Source organism: Tenrec ecaudatus, chromosome 8, assembly GCF_050624435.1.
Source record: "Tenrec ecaudatus isolate mTenEca1 chromosome 8, mTenEca1.hap1, whole genome shotgun sequence".
NCBI classification, from domain to species: Eukaryota; Metazoa; Chordata; class Mammalia; order Afrosoricida; family Tenrecidae; genus Tenrec; species Tenrec ecaudatus.
In genome coordinates, this window is record NC_134537.1 from 117,378,746 (window position 1) to 117,406,189 (window position 27,444).

Sequence of the window (27,444 nt, forward strand, 5' to 3'; positions counted from 1 at the left end):
AAACAGCTAGAACCCTCACCTCCGTGAGGGGCGTGCACTGTGAACAAAACCATAAGAATAATACAGACTAAGTGCTGAGAAAGGCACTGTGTGGCGACAGTGTTTGCTGTGCAAATGGGAAAGCTGTCCGCTTGGAGTGCCTGACATCTAGAGCTGCGGCTGACAGTGCGTGAGCCAGAGGCAGCCGCGAACACGGAGATTGGTGTGCTGAGACACGGTTAGATCGAGGGAAGGGCTCTGGGGAGGGGGGTGATCTGCAGACAGATAGGCCGGAGCCAGATCTGGCCCATTTCTGAAGCCTAGGTGTGGACGTTGGTTTATGCTTTGAATTCCGTGCCAAGGCAGAGAAGGATGTCAGTGAGGAGGTGACATCATCGTCAGCTTTCATTTTTCAAGAGATCCTGGCTTTCTCGCAGCAGAATGAATCTTTACGGGTCGTGAGGAATGTGCAATAGATGCCTGGCACCATGGACCTGGAAGCCGAGTTAGGACTGACTGGCTTTGGGGGAAACGTAAAGAACCCAAACCGGAAATCAGGTGTTCTGGTTCCCTGTTCTGTCCATTGAAGTCTGCTCATCTCCCCTTTTTCTTTTCTGAAGTGAAATCCATGTGTGAAGCCTCCTTTATGAAAACCTTCTGGCATCGAACGGAGGCCGACGCCTAGCTACCCTATGGAGGCGTGCAGAGCGATCAATCAGAAGCAGACACCCTCACCTTTCTTCCAGGGAACAATGACTGCCTTTGAACCACTGACTTTGTGGTTAGCAACCCCAAACTAATGTGACAGAGCCAATAGTCCTTACCAATCCACCGGTTAATTTATTTTTAGAATGGCTTTTGCCCTAGGTTTTCAAAAGGCAATTACTTCTTTTCAGAACACGTCAAAGTCGGCTCTAAAAACAATCTTAGAGCCAGAGATTAAGTGCAAGCCTCCATTTAAACAGTAAAGTTGGAGCTCAGATCAGCGGAATGTCGTGATCAAGGTCACAGATACTGAGAAGCCTGGCCAGATTGCTGGTCTCCTAATGCTAGCACAGGGGATCCCAGGCAGGGACCATACTAGCATGTTAAAGAATGAGGAAGCAGAGTAGCTGAGGTGTCAGCCACAGGGGTGAAGGACAGCAGGGACTGAACTTGTCCATAAACTTACAATGAGGATCCCAAAACACCTGGCCAAAAAAAACGCCAAAGGAACCGTGTTAAAGAAAATACAATTTAAAAACGTGTATTTGGAAGAACGTGATTATTTTTTTAAGGATACATTGGGATTAAGCTAGAAATATCTATGTGAATAATACATTTTCCCAGGTCTGCTGTGGAGCGGTACAGAAACCGTGTCACCCCCTGCCAGCATTCATGGGATTGATTTGAGATGTACTTCCTGTTGCCCAGATTTTTATCTCCTGAAAAATAACTGCAAAGACAGGATCCTGCCTCCACGGTTCCCACTGGCCAGTTTTGTCCAAAATGCAGTCAGTTTGACAAGGTATTTCCAGAAGCAGCACATTATTGAGGCTGCTAGCGCCCCTGGAGCGCAAAGACTAAGCAGGCCTGGTGTCGGTGCCAAGCAGAGAATGAAAGCCCAGGGAGGCTTGGTGGTGGATGCAATGGGCAGCCTGAGGGCAGAGACTGAGTTGAGATGAAACTGATAGCAATGAGGACAATATAATGCCCCTCAAGGGGAACGTCGATCAAAATTTTAAGTAAATAGATACTTGGGATAGTGTAAGTTATGGCAAACAAACAACACATCATCATAATAAGGGTTCAAGGGAATGATAGGGTTGTGGAGGGGAGTGGATAAAGGGGAACTGATATCAGGGAGTTCAAGAAGAAAGAAAATGTATTGAAAATGATGATGCCATTAATTATACAATTATGCTTGATCTGATGGGACTTTGGATTGTAATAATGTATGTAAGAGATCCTAATGAAATGTTAAAAAAATAACAAAATCAGTTTTCCTGTGAATGGGTGATGGGAACAGAAAAATGAGACTGCACTTATGGACAAGCGGTCCTGGGAGAGGTTTTATTAGACCCACATTTATCTAAGACCCACATTCTAAAAGAAAATAAGTTGGGAAAAACAGAGAATTGCAATAATCTTGGAAATGGTTACTTGCCTTTAAGAAAGATTGGATCCGATCACTTTAGACTAAGCAGGCACTAATGTTTCCAGGGCTTTTTAGGGAAAAGACTTGATATCATCCTTACACAATAATATGGCAATATAAACGACTTTAATTTGAATAAGGTTATTTGTAGTTGGGTTTTTAGAGTTTGACAACAATTTTTATTACTGTTTTCATTCTAGCATATAAATAAAGAATGGTTTGTAACTAATTTTTCAAGTTACAATTCTTAGTAACTTACAGTAAACAATAAGCCCGGCCCATGGAGCCCTGGTGGCACACTGGTTACACATTGGGCTGCTAACCACAAGGTCATCAGTTTGAAACCACGAGCCAATCCTCGGGAGAAAGCTGAGGTTTTCTACTCCCAGAAAGAGCGATAGTGTCAGAAACCTGCAGAGACAGTTCTGCCCTAATGGAGGGTCACTCTGGGTCAGAATGAACTGGACGGCCGTGAGTTTGGTTTCTGTTAAAGAACTGATATAAAAGATCAACACCTACCTTCTGTTTAGAATATTTACTTGCTAAACTGACATGTGGTTTTATGAAAACAGCATCTCTGGCTGCTGCCTGCAAGGTTGGAGGTTTCAGTTCAGCCAGAGCATCTTGGTCAAAGAGCCTGATTCTCTACTTCCAAGAAATTAGCATTGGAAATCCTACGGATACCTTTCTCCTCTGACATCTATAGTTTTATGAGTTGGAATCAACTTGTGATAACTGGTTTGTTTGTTTTGCTTGATTGTTTTTTTTATATATTCAAAGACAGGTAAATGTCTGTAGGGTCATGTAGTAAATATCTGGGGCTGCAAGCTACGGTGTGTCTGTGGCAACTGTTCAACAGCATCTTAGGGTAAAACCGCCATGTACATAAGTGGACGTGGCTCTTATCCAATAAAACGTTATCTACTAAACAGATGTCTAGATGTGTTTAGCTCAAAGGCTATAAGCTTCCTAGTCCTTGAATTAAATGGTTACTCCATAATGAATGCAAAAGAGGGGAAGGGAGTGGTCAATTTAAAGTGTTTCATTCAAAGAAGCCGGATCATAGGGTGATGAAACACATAATTACCCTCTAGTTCTTTACTATTTCCTCCCCTTACTATTATGGTTTTAGTTTTACCTCTTTAATCTTGTGAGACCTGTATAATTAAGGTCATTTGGTACATGAAATCCAAGATAGATAAACCCTTCAGAAATAGGAATGAGAGTAAGGATTTCCTGGGGACACGGAGGGAGGGGGGTGGGGATGGGGAACCAATAACATTGATGACCGTATAACCCCGCTAGAGGGGAACGAATAACAGAATTTTAGGTGAAGGGATACATTGGAAGGTGTGGGGTGGGGTCAGGGTTCCTGGGGGTAGGGTGGGGAGAGGGGATTAAGGAGAGCTGACATCAAAGAGTTCAGGAAGAAAGAAGATGGCAGGTCTGTCTAAATAAAATAGGCTGGATGAGCAATCTGGAGGAGAAAACAAGGGGACTGACAGTTCTGGGGGACAGGGAGAAGGGGAGGTGGGGGGAAAGGTAATGGTGTTAATAGACCCAGGAACAAGGGAACAACAAGTGATCCAAATCAGTGGTGAGGAGGGTGTGGGAGGCCTGGTAGGGCATGATTAAGGGTAATATTACCAAGAGGAATTACTGAAACCCAAATGATGACTGAGCATGAGAATGGGACAAGAGGAAAGTCAAAGGAAGTAGAGGAAAGAGCTAGGAGGCAAAGGGCATTTATAGAGGTCTAAATAAAGGCATGTACATATGCAAGTATATTTATATAAGAGGATGGGGAAATAGATCTATTTACATATATTTATAGGTTTAGTATTAAGGTAGCAGTAGGACACTGGCCCTCAACTCAAGAATACTTTCTTCTATTAAATTGGCATTCTATGATCCTCACCTTCTCGACACAACTGCTGAAGACAACGTGGGTGCATAAGCAAATATGGTGAAGAAAGCTGTGGTGTCCGGCTATCAAAAGATATAGTGTCTGGGGTCTTAAAGGCTTGAAGGTAAATAAGTGGCCATTTAGCTCAGAAGCAACAAAGCCCACATGGCAGAAGCACACCAGCCTGTGTGATCATGAGGTGTCAATGGGACGAGGTATCAGGCATCAAAGAACAAAAAAATCAAATCATTGTGAGTGAGTGCAGATTGGGGAACCCAAGGCCCATCTGTGGGTGACTGGACACCCCCTTAACAGAAGGGTCTCGAGGAGGAGATGAGGCTGTAGCAACAATGAAACATACAACTTTCCTCTAGTGCTTAAATGCTTCCTCCCCACTCCCCCACCATGATCCTAATTCTACCTTACGAATCTGACTAAACCAGAGGATGTGCACTGGTACAGATAAGAACTGGAAACGCAGGGAATCCAGGACAGATGATAACTTCAGGACCAGTGCTGAGAGTGGCAATACTGGGAGGGTGGAGGAAGGGTGGGGTGGAAAGAGTGAACCAATTACAGGGATCTACATATAACCTCCTTCCTTGGGGACGAACACCAGAAAAGTGGGTGATGGGAGATGTTGGACAATGTAAGATATGACAAAATAATAATTTATAAATTATCAACGGTTCATGAGGAAGTAGGGAGTGGGGAGGGAGGGGAAAAATGAGAAGGTGATGCCAGGGGCTTAAGTGAAGAGCAAATATTTTGAGAGTGTTGAGGGCAGTGAATGTACAAATGTGCTTTCCACAATTGTATGGATTGTGATGAGTTGTATGAGCCCCCAATAAAATGAGTAAAAATAAATAAGGAAAGAAAGAAAATGTTTTGAAAATGGTGGTGGCAGCAATTGTATAATCATGCTCGCTCTAAATGAACTGTGGATTGTTATAATCTCTGTAAGAGATCCCAATAAAATGGGAGAAAAATGATTTGGAAAGGGTGTAAAACTTTGGCAATGCAAATAGCTATAAGGTTTTTTGTCTGATATCTTTTGCTTCTCGACTATGCATATACTGTGATTTTTCATGTGCACCCTGAAGATGCAAAACTTATCACAAATTGTTATATGATACATACCTAGTAAATGAATTTCAGTATTTCCCTATAAAAGAAAGAAAGAAGAAGAGAAGAAGCCGCTGGATCAAGGGGCATTTTGTCGTGCTTTCCTGTCTTGCAGTTTTCCATGGACTGACCTACCCCGCACCGCCCTCTCTCTCTCCCAGTGTGCCTGGGTTGCACGTGAGCCTTTGCGAGCTACAGTCCCACGGTTCACAGAGTATTTGCTACCCAGTTTTCCTTGGACTGGGTAAATTCTTTTCTTTCTTTTCTTGTGAAGATTTCCCAAGGTTGCCTTTCTCACCCAAAGCCTCGACGAGCATTTTGCCTTGAACCTCTTTGGTAGTTTACACACGGATGCTCTCTGAAAGGTACATCGGTGCTACGACAAAAAAAGTTCACCCTTATTGTTTCCACACGGATGGCCTTTCTGCTAATGACCACTCTGTTTCTTTGCGGAATGGTTCCAGAAGAGGGGGGTGGGGGTGGGCACAAGGTGGCTAGACAAAAAGGATGGGCAACTCAAGCCACTATGAAGTTGGCAGCTTCTATGATGATACTGGTCATACCAGATTCCTACGTGTCATTCTTAAAGGCCTTGATTGTGCTGTTGGTAAACAACATCCTTGGTAACTATAGTAATAACGTACCATTCCCACTTGCTCTCTTCGTTGATAGCATTTGTGCCAACAACAAGAACAACAGAAATTTTGTAGGTATTCCTGAGGGTCTTTTACCAAGTCAGAGTCCTAGCTAGTGCAAGCTGCAGCACTGTTACTTACGTACAAGTTTGGGGCGCAGGAGGGATGTTGGACATTACATCGAAATCTCTAAAGCATCACGTTTTCAGTGTGGGCCACGAGCCTGAAAGAAACTAAGCTAACCCAAGATAAACGTTGACTTAGTCCCTGTCGTCACTGGAATCGATTCCGACTCACAGCAACCTTATAGGGCAGAGTAGAACTGCCTCTGTAGTTTCCAAGACTCTCAACCTTTACGGGAGTAGAAAGCCTCATTTCTCTCCCCAGGAGCACCTGCTGGTTTCGAACTGCTAACCTTGTGGTTATTAGCAGCCCCAGGTGTAAGCCAGGGCTCCTAAAATAAAATTAGGTAAATACATTTTTAAAAATGCAAATTAGGATCATGACTCACAGGTTTGCGAAGGTTTCTGTTTACAGTCACTAGCTGCACCAGTGTGTAAGCATGTCAGGGTAATTACTCCGGTCTCTTCCTTAGAGCAGATTCCTTTGAGGGGGCCTGTGTAAGTTCAGTCTTCTCCTTACGTACTTGTTTTTCTTCAGTACGTTAAACAGATAGTATCACATCCAAAATGAAGCTTCTCACTTTTAAGAGCACTCCCAGTAGCGGAACGCTGCCTCAAGAATGAAGTTGTTAAGTCTAAGCGTAATTCTGTATTTAGAACGGACGCCGCCTTTTTTGTTTATGCTGAGCACGTTTCTGCAACGACACGACTTTACAAAAAAAGCAATGAATCTATCTGCATTCTAGATTTACTGTTTATCCGCCCCCCACCCCCCACCCCCACCCTGCCGCGATATCAGTGCAGCAGAATTCTCTGTACAGGTGCAGAGGGATCAGCAAGGCCTGGCCCTGCTCCAGGGAAGTTAGTGTTTGAGTAGGGCTGACTGTAGCCTGTATAAGGGCCGTCCACCGTCTCCATGTTGTTACGGAAACCCGAACCAAACCCACTGCCATTGAGTTTGGCCAGCCTACAGGGAACCTAGGTGAACCCAAGGTAAAGCATTTCTTACTCCCTGCCAGCAAGTCGCTTCTAACTTAGAGCAACCTTATGGCACAGAGTAGAGCGGCCCCTGTTAGTTTCGGAGACGATAGCTCTTTATGGGAGTAGAAAGCCTCATCTTTCTCCCACGGCGTGGCTGGTAGGTTTGAACCGCCAACCTACAGTTAGCAGCCCGAGGCTAACTCACGGTGTCACCAGGGATTCGGATGAAGGTTTGGTACCGTTATTTACTCAATGAAAAGTTAGAAATTTGGCCAGTACTAATTACATCATTTGAAAATAGGCACACAGAGTGTGATTTGCAGTTTGTATAATAGTAGATAAAGATTGCTCTCTGTAATCTAGAAAAGGCTCTCATGAATCACTGAGTAAAAAATCAAATAGACCAAGAGGCAAATTATTTAGAACACATTGGAAAACCAGCCATGGTGTTTTGAAAATAAGTTTAGTTTCACTGGTAACTCGAGAAATTAATACTAAAATAGTGTACGTATTTCCCCTTTGTTCCTTTTCTTTGCTTGTTGACATAGTTTTTGAAAACTGATAAAATGTGCTAGTTATGGGAAATTGCATGGGCTCAAGGGGAATGAAATCGATGTAGCCTTCCTTTTGAACATTTATTCTGTAAATGTCGGTACATATGTGTCTGTGTGTCTCAGCTATGCAGAGCTGCTCTAACTGAAATTCCACAGGTAGTAGATGCCTTTAACAAGCAGACCTTTATTCTCTGATGCTTTGGGAGTCTTGGCGTGTGGGTTCAGCGTACCCAGTAGAGCGGACAGTTGTCTGTCTGTCTCTCAGCCTTGGAGGAAATTCCTTGTTTCCCTACAACATCTGGGGGCCAGCTTTCCTGAGAGATCTCCGTGTGTCTTCCTCAGGTTCTAGGAGCCGCGGTTCTCAGCTGTGGGTTGTGACCCCTTTGGGGATCAAACGACTCTTTTACAGGGGTTACCCGATTCATGACAGTGATGAAGTAGCAATGAAAATAATGTTATGGTTGGGATCACCACCACATGAGGACCTGTTTGAAAGGGTCCCAGCTTCAGTAAGGTTGAGAGCCACGTCTCTGGGAGGTGCCCCATATAGAGGCCCTGGATCTAAGAAGATGCTCCACACCCAGCTCTTTTGGGGGTCCTGTGGGGGATCTATCCCGTGATCAATCTCTTTTATATCCCCAAATGGAGTGGCTCAGATACAACCTAATCCTGTAGACTGCATCCTGTTTCATTAACATAATGCCATCATTGGGCCTCATTCCCCATCACAGAAGTTAGGATTTACAACGGGATCATGTCATCATTTTATCAGTTCACCAAAGGGAGCCTAAGAGCCCGAGACTGAGACTGAGACTCACGGCCTGGTCAAGTAGACCCGTTTTAGGTGGACACAATTCAGCCATAAGGCTGAGATAGCTGGTTTAATTGAAGAAGGGAACACCTGTGAGCTTTGACGTCCATGTGGTGAAACACAAACTGGAAGTGACAAAATGACTTTAAAAAGAGGTCTTGGGCAAGCTGTGACAAAATAACAATCTATAAATTATCAAGGGCTCATGAGGGAGGGGGGAGTGGGGAGGGAGTGGGAAAAAAAGAGGACCTGATGCAAAGGGCTTAAGTGGAGAGCAAATGCTTTGAAAATGATGAGGGCAAAGAATGTACAGATGTGCTTTATACAATTGATGTATGTATATGTGTGGATTGTGATAAGAGTTGTATGAGCCCCTAATAAAATGTTTTTAAAAAAACAAAAAAAGAGGTATTGGACGACTCACCCAGCCAGGATAGTGCAACCCAAGTGAAAAGATGGTCAGCCCATGCTCACCGAACTCTTCTCAAGGGCCATTCTTTTGGCCCGATTTCCGTTCTGACTGCCAGAGTCGTACGTCTTTGAACCAGCAGCCCCAGCTTCATCACCAAGGGCCATCCTCCCACAGAGGGACACATCCAGTCAAATTGCTCTTCCACTTCCTCGGGCCCCATTGGAGGAGCGGACATCTTGATCCAGGGAAAAAGTGTGCTCTGGGGCGCTTTCAAGGACAAGGAAATTGATGCCAATTGAGATCTGCAGAGCGGTGGTGGGAGGGCCAGATATCAAAAGTGGGCTTGGTGTACTTTAAATGTTTGCCTTGAGTCCTTGCTAACCAACTCAAAGAGTCCAAGAGAAAAATGAACTCTGGCTCTAGCGTCGGATTTGCAAGCAAACTTGTGTGACTGGCCAGCTGTGAGTCCAAGATCACCTGTGCCTACCTGTCCAGTTCTGGGGACCAGGACTGTTAAACGCCTGGTGAGAAGCTCGGAGACACCTGAGGCAGGTCAAGGTTGATGAGAAATCTGGAGATCATGTGATTTGAGCTAAAAGGGTACATTGAAGAGGGATTGGCAACGCAATCATTTAAGTTCAGTCGCCGGCTTTTCTGTTGGTGGCTGCATGTGGAGGACGTGGGCTCCCCAGGTAGCAGCTAGAGAGGGCGAATGCACGTCCTCGTTCTCGGAGCCATCGACTGATGGCCGGGGCCGCTCTCCTAAACCTGCGGTCACACTCGCTTCTGCTGCAGTGCCCCGTTCGACAGTGAAGTTTCGTCCCAGAGTAAAGGCCTTGCATAGGTTATCCCTGCAAAAAGCTGGAGTCCCTGGGCGACGCCAGCAAGGAACATGGGCAGCTATCCTCAAAGTGGCTGATGAAGTCCACCCCCGGGCACCCCAGAAGAAAGGCCTGGAAACGAACTTCCAAGAAGTCAGTCGCAGAAACCCTGAGGAGTCCAGTCTGACACACGTGGGGCGACCACACAGCAGCACCTAGAGCAAAAATCCACAAACGTCCTCTAAGAATCATCAAGATAGGCCCAAACCTCTCACACCCTTCATTCCAGGGGGTGGGGGGGGCAGTTGGGAAGCTGAGCGGCACCCAGGGCAGGGAACGTGTCCAAATTACTGCGTACAAGGTCGTGGCCCAGCCTGTTTCATCTCACCCTCCCTTCCCTAACCTACCTGTGCTTTTGTCGCCACTTACACGAACCCTTAAGCCAGGGATGGCCATTTCCCCAGCATGTGATCTGGGCCCCTGACTATGCAGTAGGAAGGAATCAGAGTGACTGGCAGATGGATTTGTATTTACAGAAATTTGAGGGGGAAAATGTGTTGCATGAACCCTATAATTTATTTATTCTGAAGAGTAGCCAGGTGGCCGCCACGTTATAAAAGGCAATAAATATCTCTGGAAAGCTCATGTCCTGGAGAAGAACGCTTTTATGTGCGCTCTGTAGCTGGAAAGGAAATCTGCAGGCTAATTGATAAGGAATATGGCCCACAAGGGGCATGCTCCGGGGGCCTTGCTTTGCTTGTTGGGAAGAGGCCAGAGCTAATGTACACACTGGAGGCCTGGCTGGATGTCAACACACCCCCTCTCTCTGCATGGTGCTCAGCTTTGGGGAAGAAAGTTGAATTAATATTTGAAGAATAGTGGTTTGATGGGAAGCCAAGTTCTTCACCTACTTAAGTATCAGTTCCCTAGGTCTCTGTCAGGCCGCACAGTTGCCGTGAGCATCATCTAACTTATTGCCTCTCTTTCTCTTTGTTTCCACAGTGTCCATGGAAAACATTGGAGAACAAGGTAAAATATGTTGTCCTTGTAGATATAAGATGTTAGAACTACTTTGGAAAATTAAATGTGATTCATTTAGATTTGGTTGGAATGAATATATTGTTCTTTGAGGAACTGAGGGATGAAAGGAGAATGTAATCCCTAGACTGCACTCTAGCAGGCTCTCGCAGAGAGCTCTGCCCGGGAGCAGCCATGAATGTGCCAAACGTTCACCTGGCTTTGCGGCACCGAAGTGACACAATCTTATGCTCCCGCTCCAGGTATTACTACCGAGCAGCCCAGGCCACTCCTGGCCAGCAGTCCCAGCTCTAGCCATCGCATGCTGATTGAAATACTGTGTAGGGTGACTAGGGAGCTCTGGTGGCACACTGGGTTAAGCAGTGGGCTGCTAACTGAAAGGCTTGTCATTAGCATCGACCAGCAGTTCTGTGGGAGAAAGATGTCGCGGCCGGTTTCCATAAATACTACAGCCTTGGGAACACTGCTGTGTGCTTCTACTCTGTCATATAGGGTCGCTGTGAGTCATCATCAAATTGTTTGATTTATGGGATAATATTTTGTGTGTATTATTTAGTAAAAGCCCTTAGAAAAACTAAAAATTGTTAGTAAATTGTTCAAAATACCAACTATCCTTTTTCAAGTATGCATATTTTATTTAATAATATCCTACAGAATGAAGGTACATATGAATGTCTCAGATAATCATGATTGTATTACATAAACAATATTTTACATGCTTATAGTACCTCAGGATTCAAAACACCACACGTGTGTGTTTATACCTGGAAAAAGTATTCAGAACGCTTTTTAGCAATTGTGCATGTGCTAAATAAGGCGCTTGAGCCCTCATTGGGGAAAATCTCTTCTTGTCCAGATGGTTTCTGTTTAAATATGTTGTCATTCAAATCAATTAAGGCCATTAGCTCTGATAAGCAAATCGACAAATGGCTTCCTCAAATAGAAACTGCTTTTGCCATGCATGTCAGTAAACAAAAATCTTAAAGCCCGTATGTCTTAACGTGTATTTAATGCTATGTTTTCCTTTAAATATCTCCAGTGTAATTAATGGATTTTACAGTTCAGGAAAAGTAGTCCCTTCAGCCATTTGCCGACAGGTCGACCTGCCTACATCACATGGGAGAGTTCTGTACCTGGACATAGATCTAATTACGCATCACTGAGGGTTCTCCTTTTACACTCTTGGTTTAGTGGGTTATGAGCTGGCCTACCAATTGCAAGGTCAGCAGTTTGAAACCAGCAGCTTCCCTCAAGAGCAAGGAGAAACTTTCTACTCCTGTAAACCATGACAGTCTCAGAAACCCACAGGGGCAGTTCTGCCCGTCCTGTATGGTCGCTATGAGTCAGAATCAACTCAGTGACCGGGAGTTTAAGGTAGTATTGTTTTTGTAACTCTTAGCTTTAGTCGAGTTGTACTTATCGGTACTTATTGCACTATAAGGTGAGTGGACTTTTATAATTTATGATACTTAGTAATTTGGTCATTGGAAGGAAAGCTGATCTTTTGTGAATGATATGATTTTAGATGCCTCTTTCCATTGCAATAATTGTGTTTCTTTTATTTTAGTTTTGTGCCTGATTGCTTATCACCTACTTTTTGCGATGTTTATCTGGTCATACTGGAAAACTATCTTTACATTACCAATGAATCCTTCGAAAGAAGTAAGTAAAAAAAAGATGAGTAACAGTTTGTGCTGAGTTGCTAACCAAAAGGTTATACCCCCCACCCCCACCCAGCCAAAGACAGGCCTCATAGTGTACTCAGGGCAAGACAGGGGCTAGGACAGCCCTATGGACATCAAGTTTACTCTAAGACATGGCTTTGGCTGATGAATGTGCTAGACTTTTTGCGTGCTCTGATTCAAGGTAGGATTCCTGTGAGTCATTAATGAATTGATGGCCCTGGGTTTGATTTATTGGATGATTTTGCATGTGCATTATTTAATGACAGTATTGTAATCATTAGAAAAATTGAAAATTGCTATTAAATTTTTCAAAATACCAAATATCCATTTTTTCAAATTTACATATTTTATTCCATAAAATCCTATGACATTAAGGTACATATGAATGTATTAAATAATCATGATCATATGACATGATTTTATTACAGGCTGATTTTATTTTTTAATGTGTTTATTAGTAAATAATTGAATTTTCCCTTGGCAAATAGTATTTTTGCACTGGATGAGTATTGCATTTTGAGTATTAAATCTGTTTGGGGTTCCATTTCTACTTTAAAATTAGACATCCAAGCGGGTGGAGCGGCGAGTAGATAAATAGCGATCTACCTGCGCCATCGAGTCCGTTCCGACCCGACATCGGGTTTCCGATGGAACCTCTGCCATCAGGGATCGTGGGTCATTGCTTACTCACGAGTGCCACCAGGGCAGATGCCGCGGGCAGGTTGACAAGCTTCATGTGTAATTGTCACTGAATGGGCATGATGCCTGCCCTGGGCGACAACAATGGTTCGTGCTTGATGTCGACTAACAACTGTTCTAGTTTTAGGCACCAGAAACAGCAATCTACACGAATCCTCTGCGCGTTCATATGGTCTGCCGATAGCCACTGCTGTCAGGGACCAGGCTTCCTCGGTCTTGCTTGGCCATGTGCAGCCTTCGCCCCAAGGTCCCTCTTAGTTTTCCTACCACGGCTACTAGCTGGCAACAAAGAAGTCCCCGTGGTGGTGCCATGAGGAGTTAGGAGGTGGCCGGCTAACCTTTATGTCAGCGATCCCAACGCCCTGGCTGCTCCCCTGAAGCTTTAGTCTCAGGAATGCCGGAGCAGTTCGGCTCGGCTCATCAGGGCCCTGGGAGTTGGAATCGACCTGAAGGCAGTGCAGGTTGGGGTTTGTTTTGGGTTTTTTTAGTTCTAATTCTCATAATTACATTCCTACTAGAAGGCTGAAGAAAACAAGAGAAGTAAATATCATTCCCTTTAAGGATACTTTGTTCTTGGCCTCCCAGGGATGACCGAGGATATAGGCCATTTGTCCAGTTCTTTACGTTCTGTTGGTCTGATAAGGTGGGGGGAGGGGACGGTGCACCAAGAGCCTGAGTTGTGAGGGTGAGGTTCTGTCCTCAGGTGGGGCTGGCGGCAGTGGGGTGGGGGCTGGAGGATTGTCATCGGCCACTGAGGGGGTGCTGGCCACATTCCTGGTCTGTCGAGACTGTGGGAAATAAGGGAGCACCCCACCTTTCTAGCAGCCAGCTACGGATGCGTTTTGTGTTGTCAGCTCTCATCTCAATCGAATGCTTCTTGTGGACGTTCAGGATGGCTGCACTGCATCAGACCATCCACCCCTTTCCTCTCACCAGGTTTGGTCAGCCTCCACTCCTAGTCAGTACTCAGCCCTCTTGAATAGCCTTTCCTCTGAACCCGGCGTTCTGGGACCCCAGCCTTATCTGTGTCCTGTCGTCTCTCGAGGGCCCATGTAATGTGTGTTCCAAGTCCTCACCTCCACTTCAAACCAACCAAACTCACTGCCGCTGATCCACTCGGACTCATAGCGACCTAGGGACAGAGTAGAGCTGTCCGATGGGTTTCTGAGGCTGTAACTTGTTATGGGAGTAACTAGATCTACTTGCATGGAAGTCTTGAGTTTTGTTTTTTAACACATACAGATTATATTGATATCAATACACAAGAAAAAGGCTTTACCAAGAGGTTGACGTTTACACGTCTTGACAAAGCCAACATCCACTGAATCATAAGTCTTTATTTCGATGGCCATGTTGCTCACTACGCCGGGAGGGAAGAATGGGTTTGGGTGGACGAGTAGCCATCTCTGCCAGAGAAGGTTTTTAAGAGACTGATGTCATCGGATTGCATTTTGTAAAGATCCTCTGGTTAATTGTTTGTTTCAGAGTCTCTTATCCTGGTTAGTGGTTCTAGGAGCAAAGGATTGCGCCTTACTCATGTTTTCCTCTTGGCCCTTAATCCAGTCCATGTGTTTGAATAGCAATAAATTTTACTACCAATGGTAATAATAGGGTGATAGCAGGCCAAGTTAAACAAAATAAATAGATAAAAGCTCTAGACAACACTGTAGATTGCTTCCTGAAGTTATCCGTTTGACCTGCAACTGTTGCCAAAAACAGGCCAATAAATAGGTCATGTGACCTGGGAAAGAACATTAAAAACAAAATACTGACGCAAAATGAATAGCTATAGTCTTTTGTCCCCTCTCCACTTCTTCTTATCCTCTCTCTTTTTGTCCTCCCCAATCTGGATTTCCTTCTATAGCTCATCTCTCTTCCCTCCATCTGGTCCTACTTTCGGATTGGAGGGAAAATAAGTTCTCGCCTGGGTGCTTTCCTTCACGCTGTGGTTTAGCTAGCATCTCCGTGTCAGCAACTCCCAAGTCTGTACATAGTTGTGAACTTTCTGCGGGACGTCTTGGTGACACAAGGTCAGTGCCTCAAACCCACCAGCCACTCGGAGGGAGAAAGAGGACGCGGTTTGCTCCTGTAAATATGTATGGCCTCAGAAACCCCGAGTCAGAATCAACTTGATGGCAGTGGGTCTATTCAACCCATGACACTTCAAACGCAACACACATGAAGACAAAATCATCAAAATCCTGCCCCACCCTGTGATCCGTCCATCTACTGCTTGTAGTTTTAACCTGATACCAGGCCATCTCTCTCTCCACTGAAGCCAGAAGTTTGGTAGCTGTGATTGAACGCGCTCTTTTCCTCCCAGTCCCAGCACTTCACTCTCCTAGTTGTTCTTCCTCAGATGCACCCCTCTTTTCATCCTTGCCCTCAGTCAGGCTCTCAGGGAGACACTGTCATTGTCACGCGTGGGATGGCTTCGGACTCAGGATCCCTTCATTCCCTTCACAGAAGCCACCGCACTGCATCCTCTACACAGAATCTAGTCTACAGTCTGTGACCTCAGGAGATGGCCACACGAGGGGCCCATTCCCCTCCGTGGCTGGTCCAAGTCCCCGTCATCTCTCACTTGCGCAGATGCTTACTAACAGGCTTTCTTGATGCTGTGGTTGCCCTCTTCTGTGTAGTTTCACCTCGGCAGCCAAAGTGATTCTTTCAAAACACAGGACCGATCATGTCACGCTTCCACTCAGAACTATCCAATGATACCTCAGCTCGCTCAGAATGAAGCCGAACCCCTGACTGGGCTTTCAAAGGTTCCACACGGCCTGGCCCAAACCACCTCCCAGGCTCTCTTGTCTCTAGTTAATGTTGACTCAGTCACACTAGTTTCTCTGCTGTTCCATCAGCGTGCAGAGCATGTTCCTGTTTCCAGAGCGTTGAAACACACTTGTCCTTGTTAACCTGAGATACAGCTCCTTCAGATAACTGCATTCATTCCTTTTCTCAAATGCTGTCTGGTCATGGAGGCCTTTGACAAGCACATTGTATACACAGAAAACCCACTCCTGGCATGCCCTATGTACCTTATGTATCCCTGTGTATCTCCTGGCATGCCCTACGTACCTTATGTATCCCTGTGTATCTCCTGGCATGCCCTATGTACCTTATGTATCCCTATGTATCTCCTGGCATGCCCTATGTACCTTATGTATCCCTGTGTATCTCCTGGCATGCCCTACGTACCTTATGTATCCCTGTGTATCCTGGCATGCCCTATGTACCTTATGTATCCCTGTGTATCTCCTGGCATGCCCTACGTACCTTATGTATCCCGGTGTATCTCCTGGCATGCCCAACGTACCTTATGTATCCCTATGTATCTCCTAGCACGCCCTACGTACCTTACTTTTCTGCTCTTTCCACCACTGCACTTATCACCATCTGACATATTGAACATTCATTTACTATTGCTTTATAGTTTGTGTGGCCCATCACTAGGATGTAAGCTCTAGAAGGGGGATACATGTTATCTGTTTTGTTGACCACCCCATCGTCACGGTCTAGAACAGTGTCTCACCCATAAGAGACACTTGAATGATCAAGAGAACGTAGGAAAGAAGTTTTGGGTAAAGATGGATGTTTACGTTTATGATTTCAGCAGGAAGTGAAGATGACTTCTAATTTCTAAAATGTATATGAGATCATTTAGTAAGAACAATGAGAAAGGTGAGTTGATTTGAGATTTCAGGAAATAGAGGTGTCAAAATAATGCTTAGAGAGAATGGAAAGATAAAATGATAAGGAAACATGAAAAGACTACTATAGAATTGAGAGAGTTAAAAGCAAGGATGTAACTTGGAAGACTAAGGTGCACATTGACCCAATCTCTGGTATTTTCAGTCATCTCATATGGATGTGGGAGGGGGACAGTGAATATGGTAGGCGGCAGAAGAAGTATGGATTGACAGAGAATATTTTTTTAAATGTCACGAACTGCCAAAAGAACAAATTAATCTGTTGTGGAAGGAGTCCAGCCAGTGTTCCTTAGAAGAGAGGATGATGAGACTTCACCTCGTATATTTTGGACACGTGCTCAGAAGGGGCCAGTGCCTGGAGAATGACATCATTCTCGGTTCAGTAGAAAGGCAGCAGTGTGCAAACCCTCAACAGGCGGATGAGCAACAGGGCGACCACATAGACCAAACAGCACAACAACTGTGATGATGGTGCAGGACCAGACAGTGTTTGCTTGTGTTATGTGCAGGGTCACTATGAGTAGAAACTGACTCATTGGCCCCTAACAACAACTAGCAGCCGTGTAGAAGGAACTGTCCAGATTCATGATAGGAATGGATAGCAGGACCAGGCTTTGTTGGGTGAAGTTCCTCCAAAATGCATACAGAGATTGTTCAGTTCATACAACTTCACAATCATATATTTATTATGATTTCAAGATGAAAGCAACCACTATGAAAGATTAGGCAATTATCCTAAGATATCAACAGCTAGTGTTAGAGAGGACTGAGATCAAACAGAAGTCCTTCGGAACATGCAAGTGATGCTCTTCACTGTATCCACATTCGAATCTGCAGAGCGGGTACCACAATGAAGTCAGTGTGTTCGGGACGTTAATGGACGCTTGGGGTAAAAATAGTGACATTTCTGCTGTATCTGTACTTAACGACTAACCTAAAAGTTGGCAGATCGAACCCACCTAAGAGCACTCTGGAGAAAAAGGCCAGGCAATCTCCTTCTGTACAGAGTACAGCCAAGGGAATCCTGCGAAGCCGTTCTACTCTGGAACACAGGAAGTTGTCTGAAGTCAGAATCGACTCAATGGCAATGGGTTTGGTTTTTCTACTTGTATTCTAATTTTAATGTTTTTTTGAGCATGACATACAATATACATAATATAAACTTATTCCAAGTTTCTTGCCATCAAGTCGATTCTGACTCAAAGCAACCCTCTTGGACTGGGTAGGACTTTCCCTGTGGACTTCTGGAGACTCCTGTTTCCTGTGGAGGTGCTGGTGATTTCAAACCGCTGACCTTACCGTTAGCAGCCCAGCATGTAGACTAGTACATACACCTCAAAGCTCCTGCAATATAGCAAATATAGAACTATAAATGCATAAATAAGCATATATTTGTAGTGCCTGTTTTTCCTATTTACTAATAAGGATACATGATCAAAAGAGCATAGAACTCACTATTATAGGGACAGGGATTGAGGGAAAGCCTTTGCTTGGTTGTTTAAGAATCTTAGATGGTTCCACTAATGAAATGCAAAATCTGGAGATAACACCTAATTGATGAACGTCTTAGATTTAAATTGACAATAAATTAATCTCAAATTCTAAAAATATTTGAAAAAATGAAGCTGGAAAATCTGGGAGAGATTGTATCATAAAACTGTTAGTATGTAGATCTTCCATATGGAGGGGATATAAGAAATCTGAAAACTATGACACTTAAAATGTACCTGTTTTATAGTAAAACAGTTTTTCAGTTCATAAGATTGGCCCCACTAAAAATTAATATATATAACTGTACAAACTTATATTTTTAAAATGAAGAGTAGGTGGGGAGGGGAGGGAAAATGAGGAGCTGATATTAAGGGCTCAAGTAGAAAGCAAATGTTTTGAGAATGATGATGGCAACCAATGTACAATTGTGCTTGACACAATGGATATATGTATGGGTTGTGATAAGAATTGTACTAGCCCCAATAAAATGATTTTTTTAAATGAAGAGTAGGCAAAAAAAGCAATAAAAGATATCCCATCTTATTAACTCAGCTGGTTTACATATGGAAATTGTTTTCTACTTGTTTTTCTTAATTGTATTCAGATAGTGAAAATTTCCAATATTTGTTCACATAACAGCCCATCAGTTGGTTTATTGTCATTTTGAATAACAGCATACTATTTTCACTGAGATGTGTAAAAATTTAGTAAAATCACAATGTAGGTATTTAGGCAGACCCTAAGTTTTCAGATTATTAAAAATTATGTCTTTAATGGCTTGTCGATGGAGCTTTGTTCAAAGTTTAGATTACTGCCATAATATAGATTCTCAGATATAGCTTTATCAGATCAAGGAAATGCAACTCACATGCTAAATTGATTCCCAAGAGGATTGTAGCAATTTACAAGATTGCCAGTTTTATCAGACCTCTGGTATTGAGTGTTGTTTAGAAAACTTAGTTACTACTTTAATACTCAAAACATTCTATGGTTGAATGCATATATTTCAGGTAGTAATGAGAATTAGCAAAAAGGGAGACACAGTTTTGTGAATTATCTCTCTCTTTGTATTGGATCTCAGCTGTTCCTTAGTTTCTGTGCCCTTGGAAATGTATGTGCTCTTTTACCCTGGTGGAGCTTCGGATTAAGCGCTGGACTGCTAATCACATGCTCGGCAGTCACACCCCCATCTACTGGGAGGGAGAACTTGAACTTGTGTGCTCCCACAAAGCTTTACAGCCTTGGGAACCTTAAATAGAGTCTCTAGGAGTCACAGTAGACTCTGTGGTAGTGGATTTGGTCTTTTGTTTTTCCATCAGAAAACTGTCTTTGAGCCCAGATCTTGATTTCTTCTACTGCTCTCCAGTTAAGGACGGAAGCCTCCAGGAGAAACAGCTGGGCCTGGGGCTGGGCAAGCATATGGAGGACACGCCTGGGCTAATCTTATAGTGCCCAAAAGTAATGGAATGCTTTTTAAGAATCTCCAAGTCGGGTATATGTCAAAGGGGGCACTGGAGTGGCCTGAAAGCTCCCAGTGGCTACCTTCGGAGCAATTGGAGCAAGAACATAATGAATGTAGCATTGGATTATGATCCCAAGTTTAAAATAGATATGCTTTCGTTCATACTGATATAAGTAAAAGGGTGAATAAATAAATGGAGTAAAGAGATAAACCTCTCAAAGAATTCCAAATCATTTCTGTAGGTACTCTGCAGTCCAGGATAAACCCCCTGCTACCAGAGAGTCTAATTCATAGTGACCCTATAAGACAGAGTAGAATTGCTCCAGATGGTTTCCCAGACCAGAAGTCTTTATGGGAGCAGACAGCCTTGTCTTTGTCCCATGGGACAGTTGATGGCAGACATAGCTGGCCTCCTCTGGCTTCCCCATGGCCATGGGGCAGGGCCCAGATATACCTCCACCCTCTATGCTTGTGTACTTACTCAGACACCAACTGTCCCTCCCATTCCTCCCACACCACTCGACATCTGTGCTGGGTTCAGTAATTCGTGGCCGTGGCCACACAGAACTTACAGATGACACTCACGGTTGAGGATTCGTTAGGGAAGGTCATAGATTACCGCAAGTCAGGAGCAGCATACAGTAAGGATACAGTCATTGGTCTCCTCCGCCAGCAGCCAAGTCTCTCTTGGCTTTCTAGCCTGTCAACCACATGGTCCATTGGCCTTTGTCTCCATGGGCCAGTAAGCCAGCTCACCTGCCACCCTGTCCAACAGTCTCAGAATAGATATGAAGAAGGTATCCCATAGGCACAGTGCTGCTCCTCTCAGTCTCCGTGCCACTGTTGGTGAGACAGCTGCTCTCGGGCCTCCACCACTTCTCACAGGTCTTGAATGTGCTCTTCCAAGATCTTCAGGGTTCTTTGCTTTGCTTCAAAATTGACTTGCCCCCTATCACTGACCAATCTCCTCTACTAGTGTCACACACCCTTTTGCATAGTGCCACCCAACCATTTGGTGGGAGTTATAGAGACTTGGGTACAAGAGCCACATTAAGAAATTTCACTTCACCACCAGGGGTTTGACCCATTGACCTTGCAGTTAGCAACCCAACTGTGATGTTGCTTGTACTTACCCCTGATATGATGGGCTGAAAATGGCACTTTACCTCCGTGCTTTTCCTTTCAAAACCCACCGCCCAATCTAGTCATGAGGGGACCAAAAATCAGAAAATTCAAGAATCCTTAAAACTGTCAGGAGCATCAGAACAAGGAAGTCTTGTTACAGCTAAAAGGACACTCTGGGAATTTGACAGTAAATGAGGTATCTTCGGATGAGATCCTGCTAGAGAAACTGGTATTAGGTAAAAACCATTAATTTTTAAAATTATGAACATTATTTATGGTATCCCTATTGGTTCATTAGGTAAGACAAATGTATCATACTGATACATGATGTTAATAATATGGGGCATTAGATTAGCGTACAGGGGAACACGCCAGGAGCCGTGGTCACATGCAGGTTACTCATTGGGCTGTGAACCACAGACCAGCAGGCCTTGATCCATGCTTCCCTGGAGTAAAGTTCTGGTACAACAGATGAAGGACAAATGAAATAATTACAACTGTGGCATGTAACGCAAGAAAACACACATGGGCCTGACGAAGACTGCATCAAGGAGAAGGGACAGCATTGTCCGGGACGCCTACTCTCCTGAGGACATCCTAGAAGCACCCTGCGAAGATGGCATTCAAGTTGACATGAAGACAAGCATTGTAGCTCAGAGGAGTCATGTTCTGAAGTTGGTAGATCCTTTCTCCAGAGTCCACATGTGTGAGCTTGTAGATCCTTTCTCCAGAGATACTCTAACATGTATTGAGGATCACAGCATTTTCTTCGGTGTCACGTGTTTTATAGGAATAAAATATTTCCAGACAAGATCGTCGGTTTTAATAGAACCACCAGTATACTCATGTATTTGTGTGGTTTATTCTACTTTCAAAACAATTAACATTACCTACTCATTTGGAAACAATGTCATTACCAGGCACATGATGCCCAACCTAGAATTTAGAAATAAGGAAGAACAGCTGGTAATTCATCTGGTAAATCAATAGGACACACAGGAGCGGTCAATAAATAATTTGAATATATAAATAAATTGAATTTCTATTTATATTTCATAAGTACCTTGTTGAGGCATAGTGTAGGATCTTTGTCTTTTTTTGCAAAAACTGATTAAAATGTTAAATTTATTCCACAGTTCCATCTCTCTTATGCAGAGAAAGAACTGCTGGAGAGAGAGCCAAGAGGAGAAGCGCAGCAGGAAGTTCTTAGGCGAGCAGCCAAAGACCTCCCCATCTCCACCAGGACCATGTCTGGAGGTAAATGACCAGCCTTTGAACAATATCAGAATGATGCGCTGGGGAGACTATGGAAGCACATTTGTAAATTTGAACCTGTCACACCTCATTTTAACACACTTTCTTGTATCTTGGAATTGCTACTGAATCTTCCTCTGTATGATTCCATAAAGAGGATGAAAACATGAATAACAATACTGCATGATGATAGATTTCAACCCAAACAGGACTGACTGCAGGTCTGTTCTGCCCGCCCGCCTCATTGTGACTCAGTGGGCATGCCAGAGCAGCGGAAACTTCATTCCAAGTAGCATTTATATAGAAAGTTTGACTGTTGGGCCTTTTTATTTAATGTAAGGGTACAATATCTAGTTGGAGTAAAAAATTAATATTGTACGTGTTTTTTAGGAATATAAGGCCTAACTCTAAATTTTGTAAAAATAATTTTGATATTGGTATAAGTTCTTTACTTATCTCTCAAACTTAGTGCTAATTTTGAAACATAAATGAATAAACCCCTTACTTGAATCAGATTTTGTAGATAATTTATCAGTCATCTAATTAACCAAGTGTTTCCAAAACTGATGCCCATGGGCTATGTTGATATTTGCTCACCAAAAGTCAACTAGAAGTTTGATGATTTTTCTACCTGTCCTGCCCATCATGGTAGCAACTAGCCCCATGTGACTTATAATGTTTTAAAACATGGCTCACCTGCCAGCCAGGATGTAGCATAGAACCGATGAAACATACCACGTTCCTCGAGTTCAGCGGTTCTCAACCTGTGGGGAGCAACCCCTTTGGGAGTCAAACGTCCCTTTCACAGGGGTTGACAGATTCATAACAGTAACAAAATGACAGTTATGAAGTAGCAGTGAAAACTATATTAAAGGGTCACAGCATTAGGAAGGTTGAGAACCACTGCTCTAGTTCTTTAATGCTCCCTCCCCACCATTATCATGACCCCAATTCTACTTCCCAAATCCAGCTAGACCAGAGCATGTACCCAGGTACAGATAAGACCTCTCGACACAGAGAAACCCTCCAGAACAGTAATGGGAGTAGTGATACCAGGAAGTAAGGTAAAGGTGGGGAGAGAAAGGGGGAACCAATCATAATGATCAACATATAACACCCCACCCCTGGGGGCTGAACAACATAACCATGGGTTAAGGGAGACAGCGGTTGGTATAAGATATGAAAACAATAATAATTTATAAATTATCAAGGGCTCATGAGGGAGGGACAGTGGGAGAGGGAGCGAAAATGAGGAGCTGATACTAAGGGCTCAAGAAGAAAGAAAATGTTTTGACAGTATGATGGCAACATATGTACAAATGTACTTGATATAATGGATGAATGGATTGTTACAGCAGCTGTAAGAGTTCCCAATAAGATGGTTAGATTTAAAAATAATTAGCATTACAAGTCCGATGCACACACAGGAAAGCCATGGCTCATCCAACTTGAGATGTACGTTCAGTGTAAAATGTTTAATTGCTTTCAGAGTCTTAGGATAAAAAAGAATGTAAAATGCTTCATTCATATCTTTGTACTATTAGTATGTCTTCACAGCCATGACTGAACACAACCTTGAGTCTCTCACACAATTTTCACCCTGTTGTCATTATTTCCCCATTAGCAAGTGCCATTTCCGTAGTTAATGTAGCATCCCAGGTTCTGTCCCACCTAGGAGCTGTATTTATGCTCATTTATGTATGGCTACCCTGTCTGAATAGCAGGGAACATTAAGGGAAGTCGAACTCTACGTGGGTAATGGGCTCAGCTACTCACTGACAGACTGGAGAGTTGAGTCTGCCGGAGGCTCCTCAGGAGCCCTGGTGGCGGGGTTGATGCACAGTGGTCCACCCAGCCGGCTCTTCAACAACCACCGCTGCTCCGTGGGAGAAAGACAGGGCTTTCTATTCCGGTAGCGTCACAGTCTCAGAAACCCACAGGGCAGTTCTACTCTGTTCTACGTGGTCACTGTGAGTCGGCATCCACTCAGTGGCAGTGAGTGTGGGTTTTTTGTTTGTATGTTTGAGAGGCTTCAAAAACTTGCTATTGAAAACACTTTCAATGTTGAACTGTTAAAGCATAGTTCTCCTGTGCCACCTACACGGTCACCATGAGTTAGAGCAGGAGATGGTGTTTTGCGGTTTCTGAGTTGGCAATTGACTTCAAATCGAAAGGTTTCTTCTTCAGCAGCACCTCGGAGGAAAGGCCTGGCAATCCGCTTCCAGAAACTCAGTCAAGAAACCCCTCTGGAGCCGTTCCACTGCATCATACAGGCCCACTGGGCCAAAAGCAGCTTCATAGCAATGGGTCAGAGTTGTAGTGGTTTGTTTGTTTCTTTAAGAGATGACTGCTTGAATTTCTCAAACTAGTAAATGACAAACAAGGTGGAAAATTCGGGTCTCCTCGGCCCGAGTTCTCCTCGAGAATGCTGAATCAGGAAAGGAGGAAAGCATGCACTATAGCAGAACTACTCTTACTCCTAAAACCAACCACACTTGGGATTTATCAGTCATCTCCTCGTGTAATTTGCATAACGTTGAAGAAATAAATGACCACTCATTCCTCTCAGGGGGTTATGCTCATTTCCTGAGATGCACTTGTGGTTCCCATGGATTGTGACTGCCTAGTATAGAATCTGAGTTTCACATTTCTTTTGTATTTTTCATATTTCTGGTGTCAAAAATGTGGCCTCCTGCTGCAATCAGGCAAGTTGGTTACAGGCATCGACTGGGCTAACTGGCACAAAGCACGACAGATGTATTACAGAGCTTGCGTGCCTTTCTGGGGAATGGAGCCTGGCAAGGTCAGCCCCATGCAGTCCCGGAAGCACTAAGGCAGGAGCAGTTGAAGGTCCTTCTTACCCCCAAGTCACACAGTCTGCTCAACCCCCTTGGCCCGTGGTGGACATCGGGCCTGTGTAGCTATTGAACTTAAAATGCAGCACGTCTAAATCATGTAGAACACACAGTGGGTTTCAGAGACTTCCGGTGGCTAGCTGCCATCGAGTTGGCTCTGCTTCATAGTGACTCACCCTACAGCAGATTGAATCACTTCCTGGTGCTGCACCACCCGCACAACCAAACGACTCTGTAATAGCAACTGGGGATCTTGCTACTGATTATAGCTTGAAGTGGGAATATTTGGGGCATATTTGCTAAAACAAAATTAACTGTAATATTAATATTACCTGTTTCTCTTTACTTCTTTTAATGTGACTCCAAGGGAATTTATAAATATTGTTCATGTTACATTTCTCCTGGACCACACAGCCTCAGACTGCCATCCTTTGCTTGATACTTGGAATGTACTTGTGAGACTCTGATTCAGGAGCTGAGCAGGCCATGTGACTCCTGCAAAGAGAAGTTGTAAGGGGATGAGGAAGAACTTAGCTCCAGAGAGGCTTTCTTGTCTACAAGGAGCCTCGTTTATTGTAATGGTTTCCTTTTCCAGGGGCTATCATCCTGTCTAACACAAATCTGGTAGTTATATACTGCAAGGGGTTTCTCAGAACTTTAAGTTTATTGGTTTCATACTGATCCTATTTGACTGCTTATTAAATAATCGATTTCCTATAATTTGGGTAGATGTTGTATCCTGTAACGTGACATGCTCTAAAATCAGTCATCCATACTGTTCCTGATAGTTGTATAAGGGAAGAATCAAGTCTTCAGTTACATAAATTAAAACTCTTTCTTCCAATCTTGTACCATGCCCTACAGAGAAGATGAGAGATTTTTTTTCCTGCCAACTTAAGCAATAATCAAATTTGTTCATAAATTTGTACAAGGGAATTGTATCCTCACCGGGGTATAGGACATAAATTAACTTACTTGAAGGGGGAATTGTTTTAACTCTGGTGGAAGTGGATGCATTTGTAACCGTTCTGAACCCACCGACAGTTGAGACTGTCGCAGAATACTCGCTCCGGGAGCTTCTTCCTTGATTCTTGGAAGCATCCCTAGGGAACTGTGGCTGCAGGCAAGTCATCCCACGTTTGTATTTAAATCATCAAATATCTCGTTTTCCCAAATTTAAATTCAGTATACTGTCTGAGATCGATGAGAAGATCTTTTTATTGTGTTGTTAATCCAGTGCGAAACCTAAGGCTAAGTGGGGCTTTTTGTTCCTAGCTATCCGATACTGTGACAGATGCCAACTTATAAAGCCAGACCGTTGCCATCACTGTTCCGTCTGTGACAAGTAAGAACACCTTTTACTGCGTTTCTCACTGTTGCATGGGCTACCTCCTTGTCTTCTGATGTACGGGCATCATTTAGGCAGTATTCACAGCATCACCTGCATTCAGAAGAGCATGGCTTGGGTTCACCGTCAGTGGTCTCTTCCCCCTAAATTCAGGCTGATGCAAAGTGCACCATTATTAACAGTTCCAACTTAGCTGCTTCTTTCCGTGTGTACAAAGATCACCTAATGGGCTTCATGATAGATGTAGTGGGTGTTTCTTAGACTACAAGAGCAGCACCACGCAGCTTATGGATTCAGGTTAAAGGACAAGTTTTGTCTAAATTTAAAAAATATATGTTGGTGTTTTGCACTTTCTTTAGTGTGTCAGACAGACATTTATGTTATCGTGGTTGCTTGTTTTTAGAAAATGGGATAATTTCACTTTTAAAAAATTTCCGGGGGGAAATGAGCAGCAGATATTAAGGGCTCAAGTAGAAGGCAAATGTTTTGAGAATGATGATGGCAACAAATATACCTATGTTTTTGACACAATGGATGTATGTAAGCATTGTGTTAAGAATTGTACAAACCCCCAATAAAATGATTTTTTTAAATTTCCCTTGTAAGACATGTATATTTTAAATGTAAGATGCTATTATTTGGAAATAATTAAAATTGGTTCTAATAGTGTTTATATTACAAGGAGGCTTTTACTGTTGCTCAGTTTTTAGGTAGGTTAATGCTTTTGTTGCTATAAGACCTTTGCAATAGCTTGGTGTATACGTAGTTTTAATCTGATACAATGAAGATTGTGAAAGGCATTGGATTTGTTTTGTTTTGTTTTCAGATGTATTTTAAAGATGGATCATCATTGCCCATGGTGAGTACAACTCTGTATTGAAACAAGTTTCTGGTTCTTATAGATTTTTGAAATCATTTTGTTGACATAATAATTCCCAGATCATATAATTCAATTGTTGAATATATTAAAATGTACTGTGCAATCATTACCACAATCAATTTTAGAACTTTTCCCCCATTTTTGTACTCATTATTATTGATCTCTCACTTACCTCCAGCCTCCCCTGCCATATCTCTTTAAAAAAGTATTAATTTATTTAAACTCCCTATATGTTTTCCTATCCTGAATTTCATATAAAGAAAATCATAACACTCCTCCCCCACCAAAAAAAACCAACAATAGTAACAAAATAAAACACAGGAAAAACTTTAACCCCAAAGAAAGCAGAAAATAATAAAAGCTAGACCAAATTTAATATGAGTCAAAGGGAAAACCGATGCTGAGATGTTA

At 43.4% G+C, this 27,444-nt stretch overlaps 1 protein-coding gene across 1 annotated transcript in view; it reads left to right on the plus strand.

Moving 5' to 3' along the window:
- Positions 1-27,444, plus strand: part of ZDHHC2 (zDHHC palmitoyltransferase 2) — an 83,754-nt gene that overhangs the window by 26,856 nt on the left and 29,454 nt on the right. The window contains exons 2-6 of the mRNA XM_075556763.1: positions 10,486-10,512; positions 12,089-12,183; positions 21,833-21,953; positions 26,081-26,150; positions 26,980-27,012. Of these exons, the coding sequence (XP_075412878.1) occupies positions 10,486-10,512; positions 12,089-12,183; positions 21,833-21,953; positions 26,081-26,150; positions 26,980-27,012 (346 nt within the window). The remainder of the gene's footprint in view (positions 1-10,485; positions 10,513-12,088; positions 12,184-21,832; positions 21,954-26,080; positions 26,151-26,979; positions 27,013-27,444) is intronic.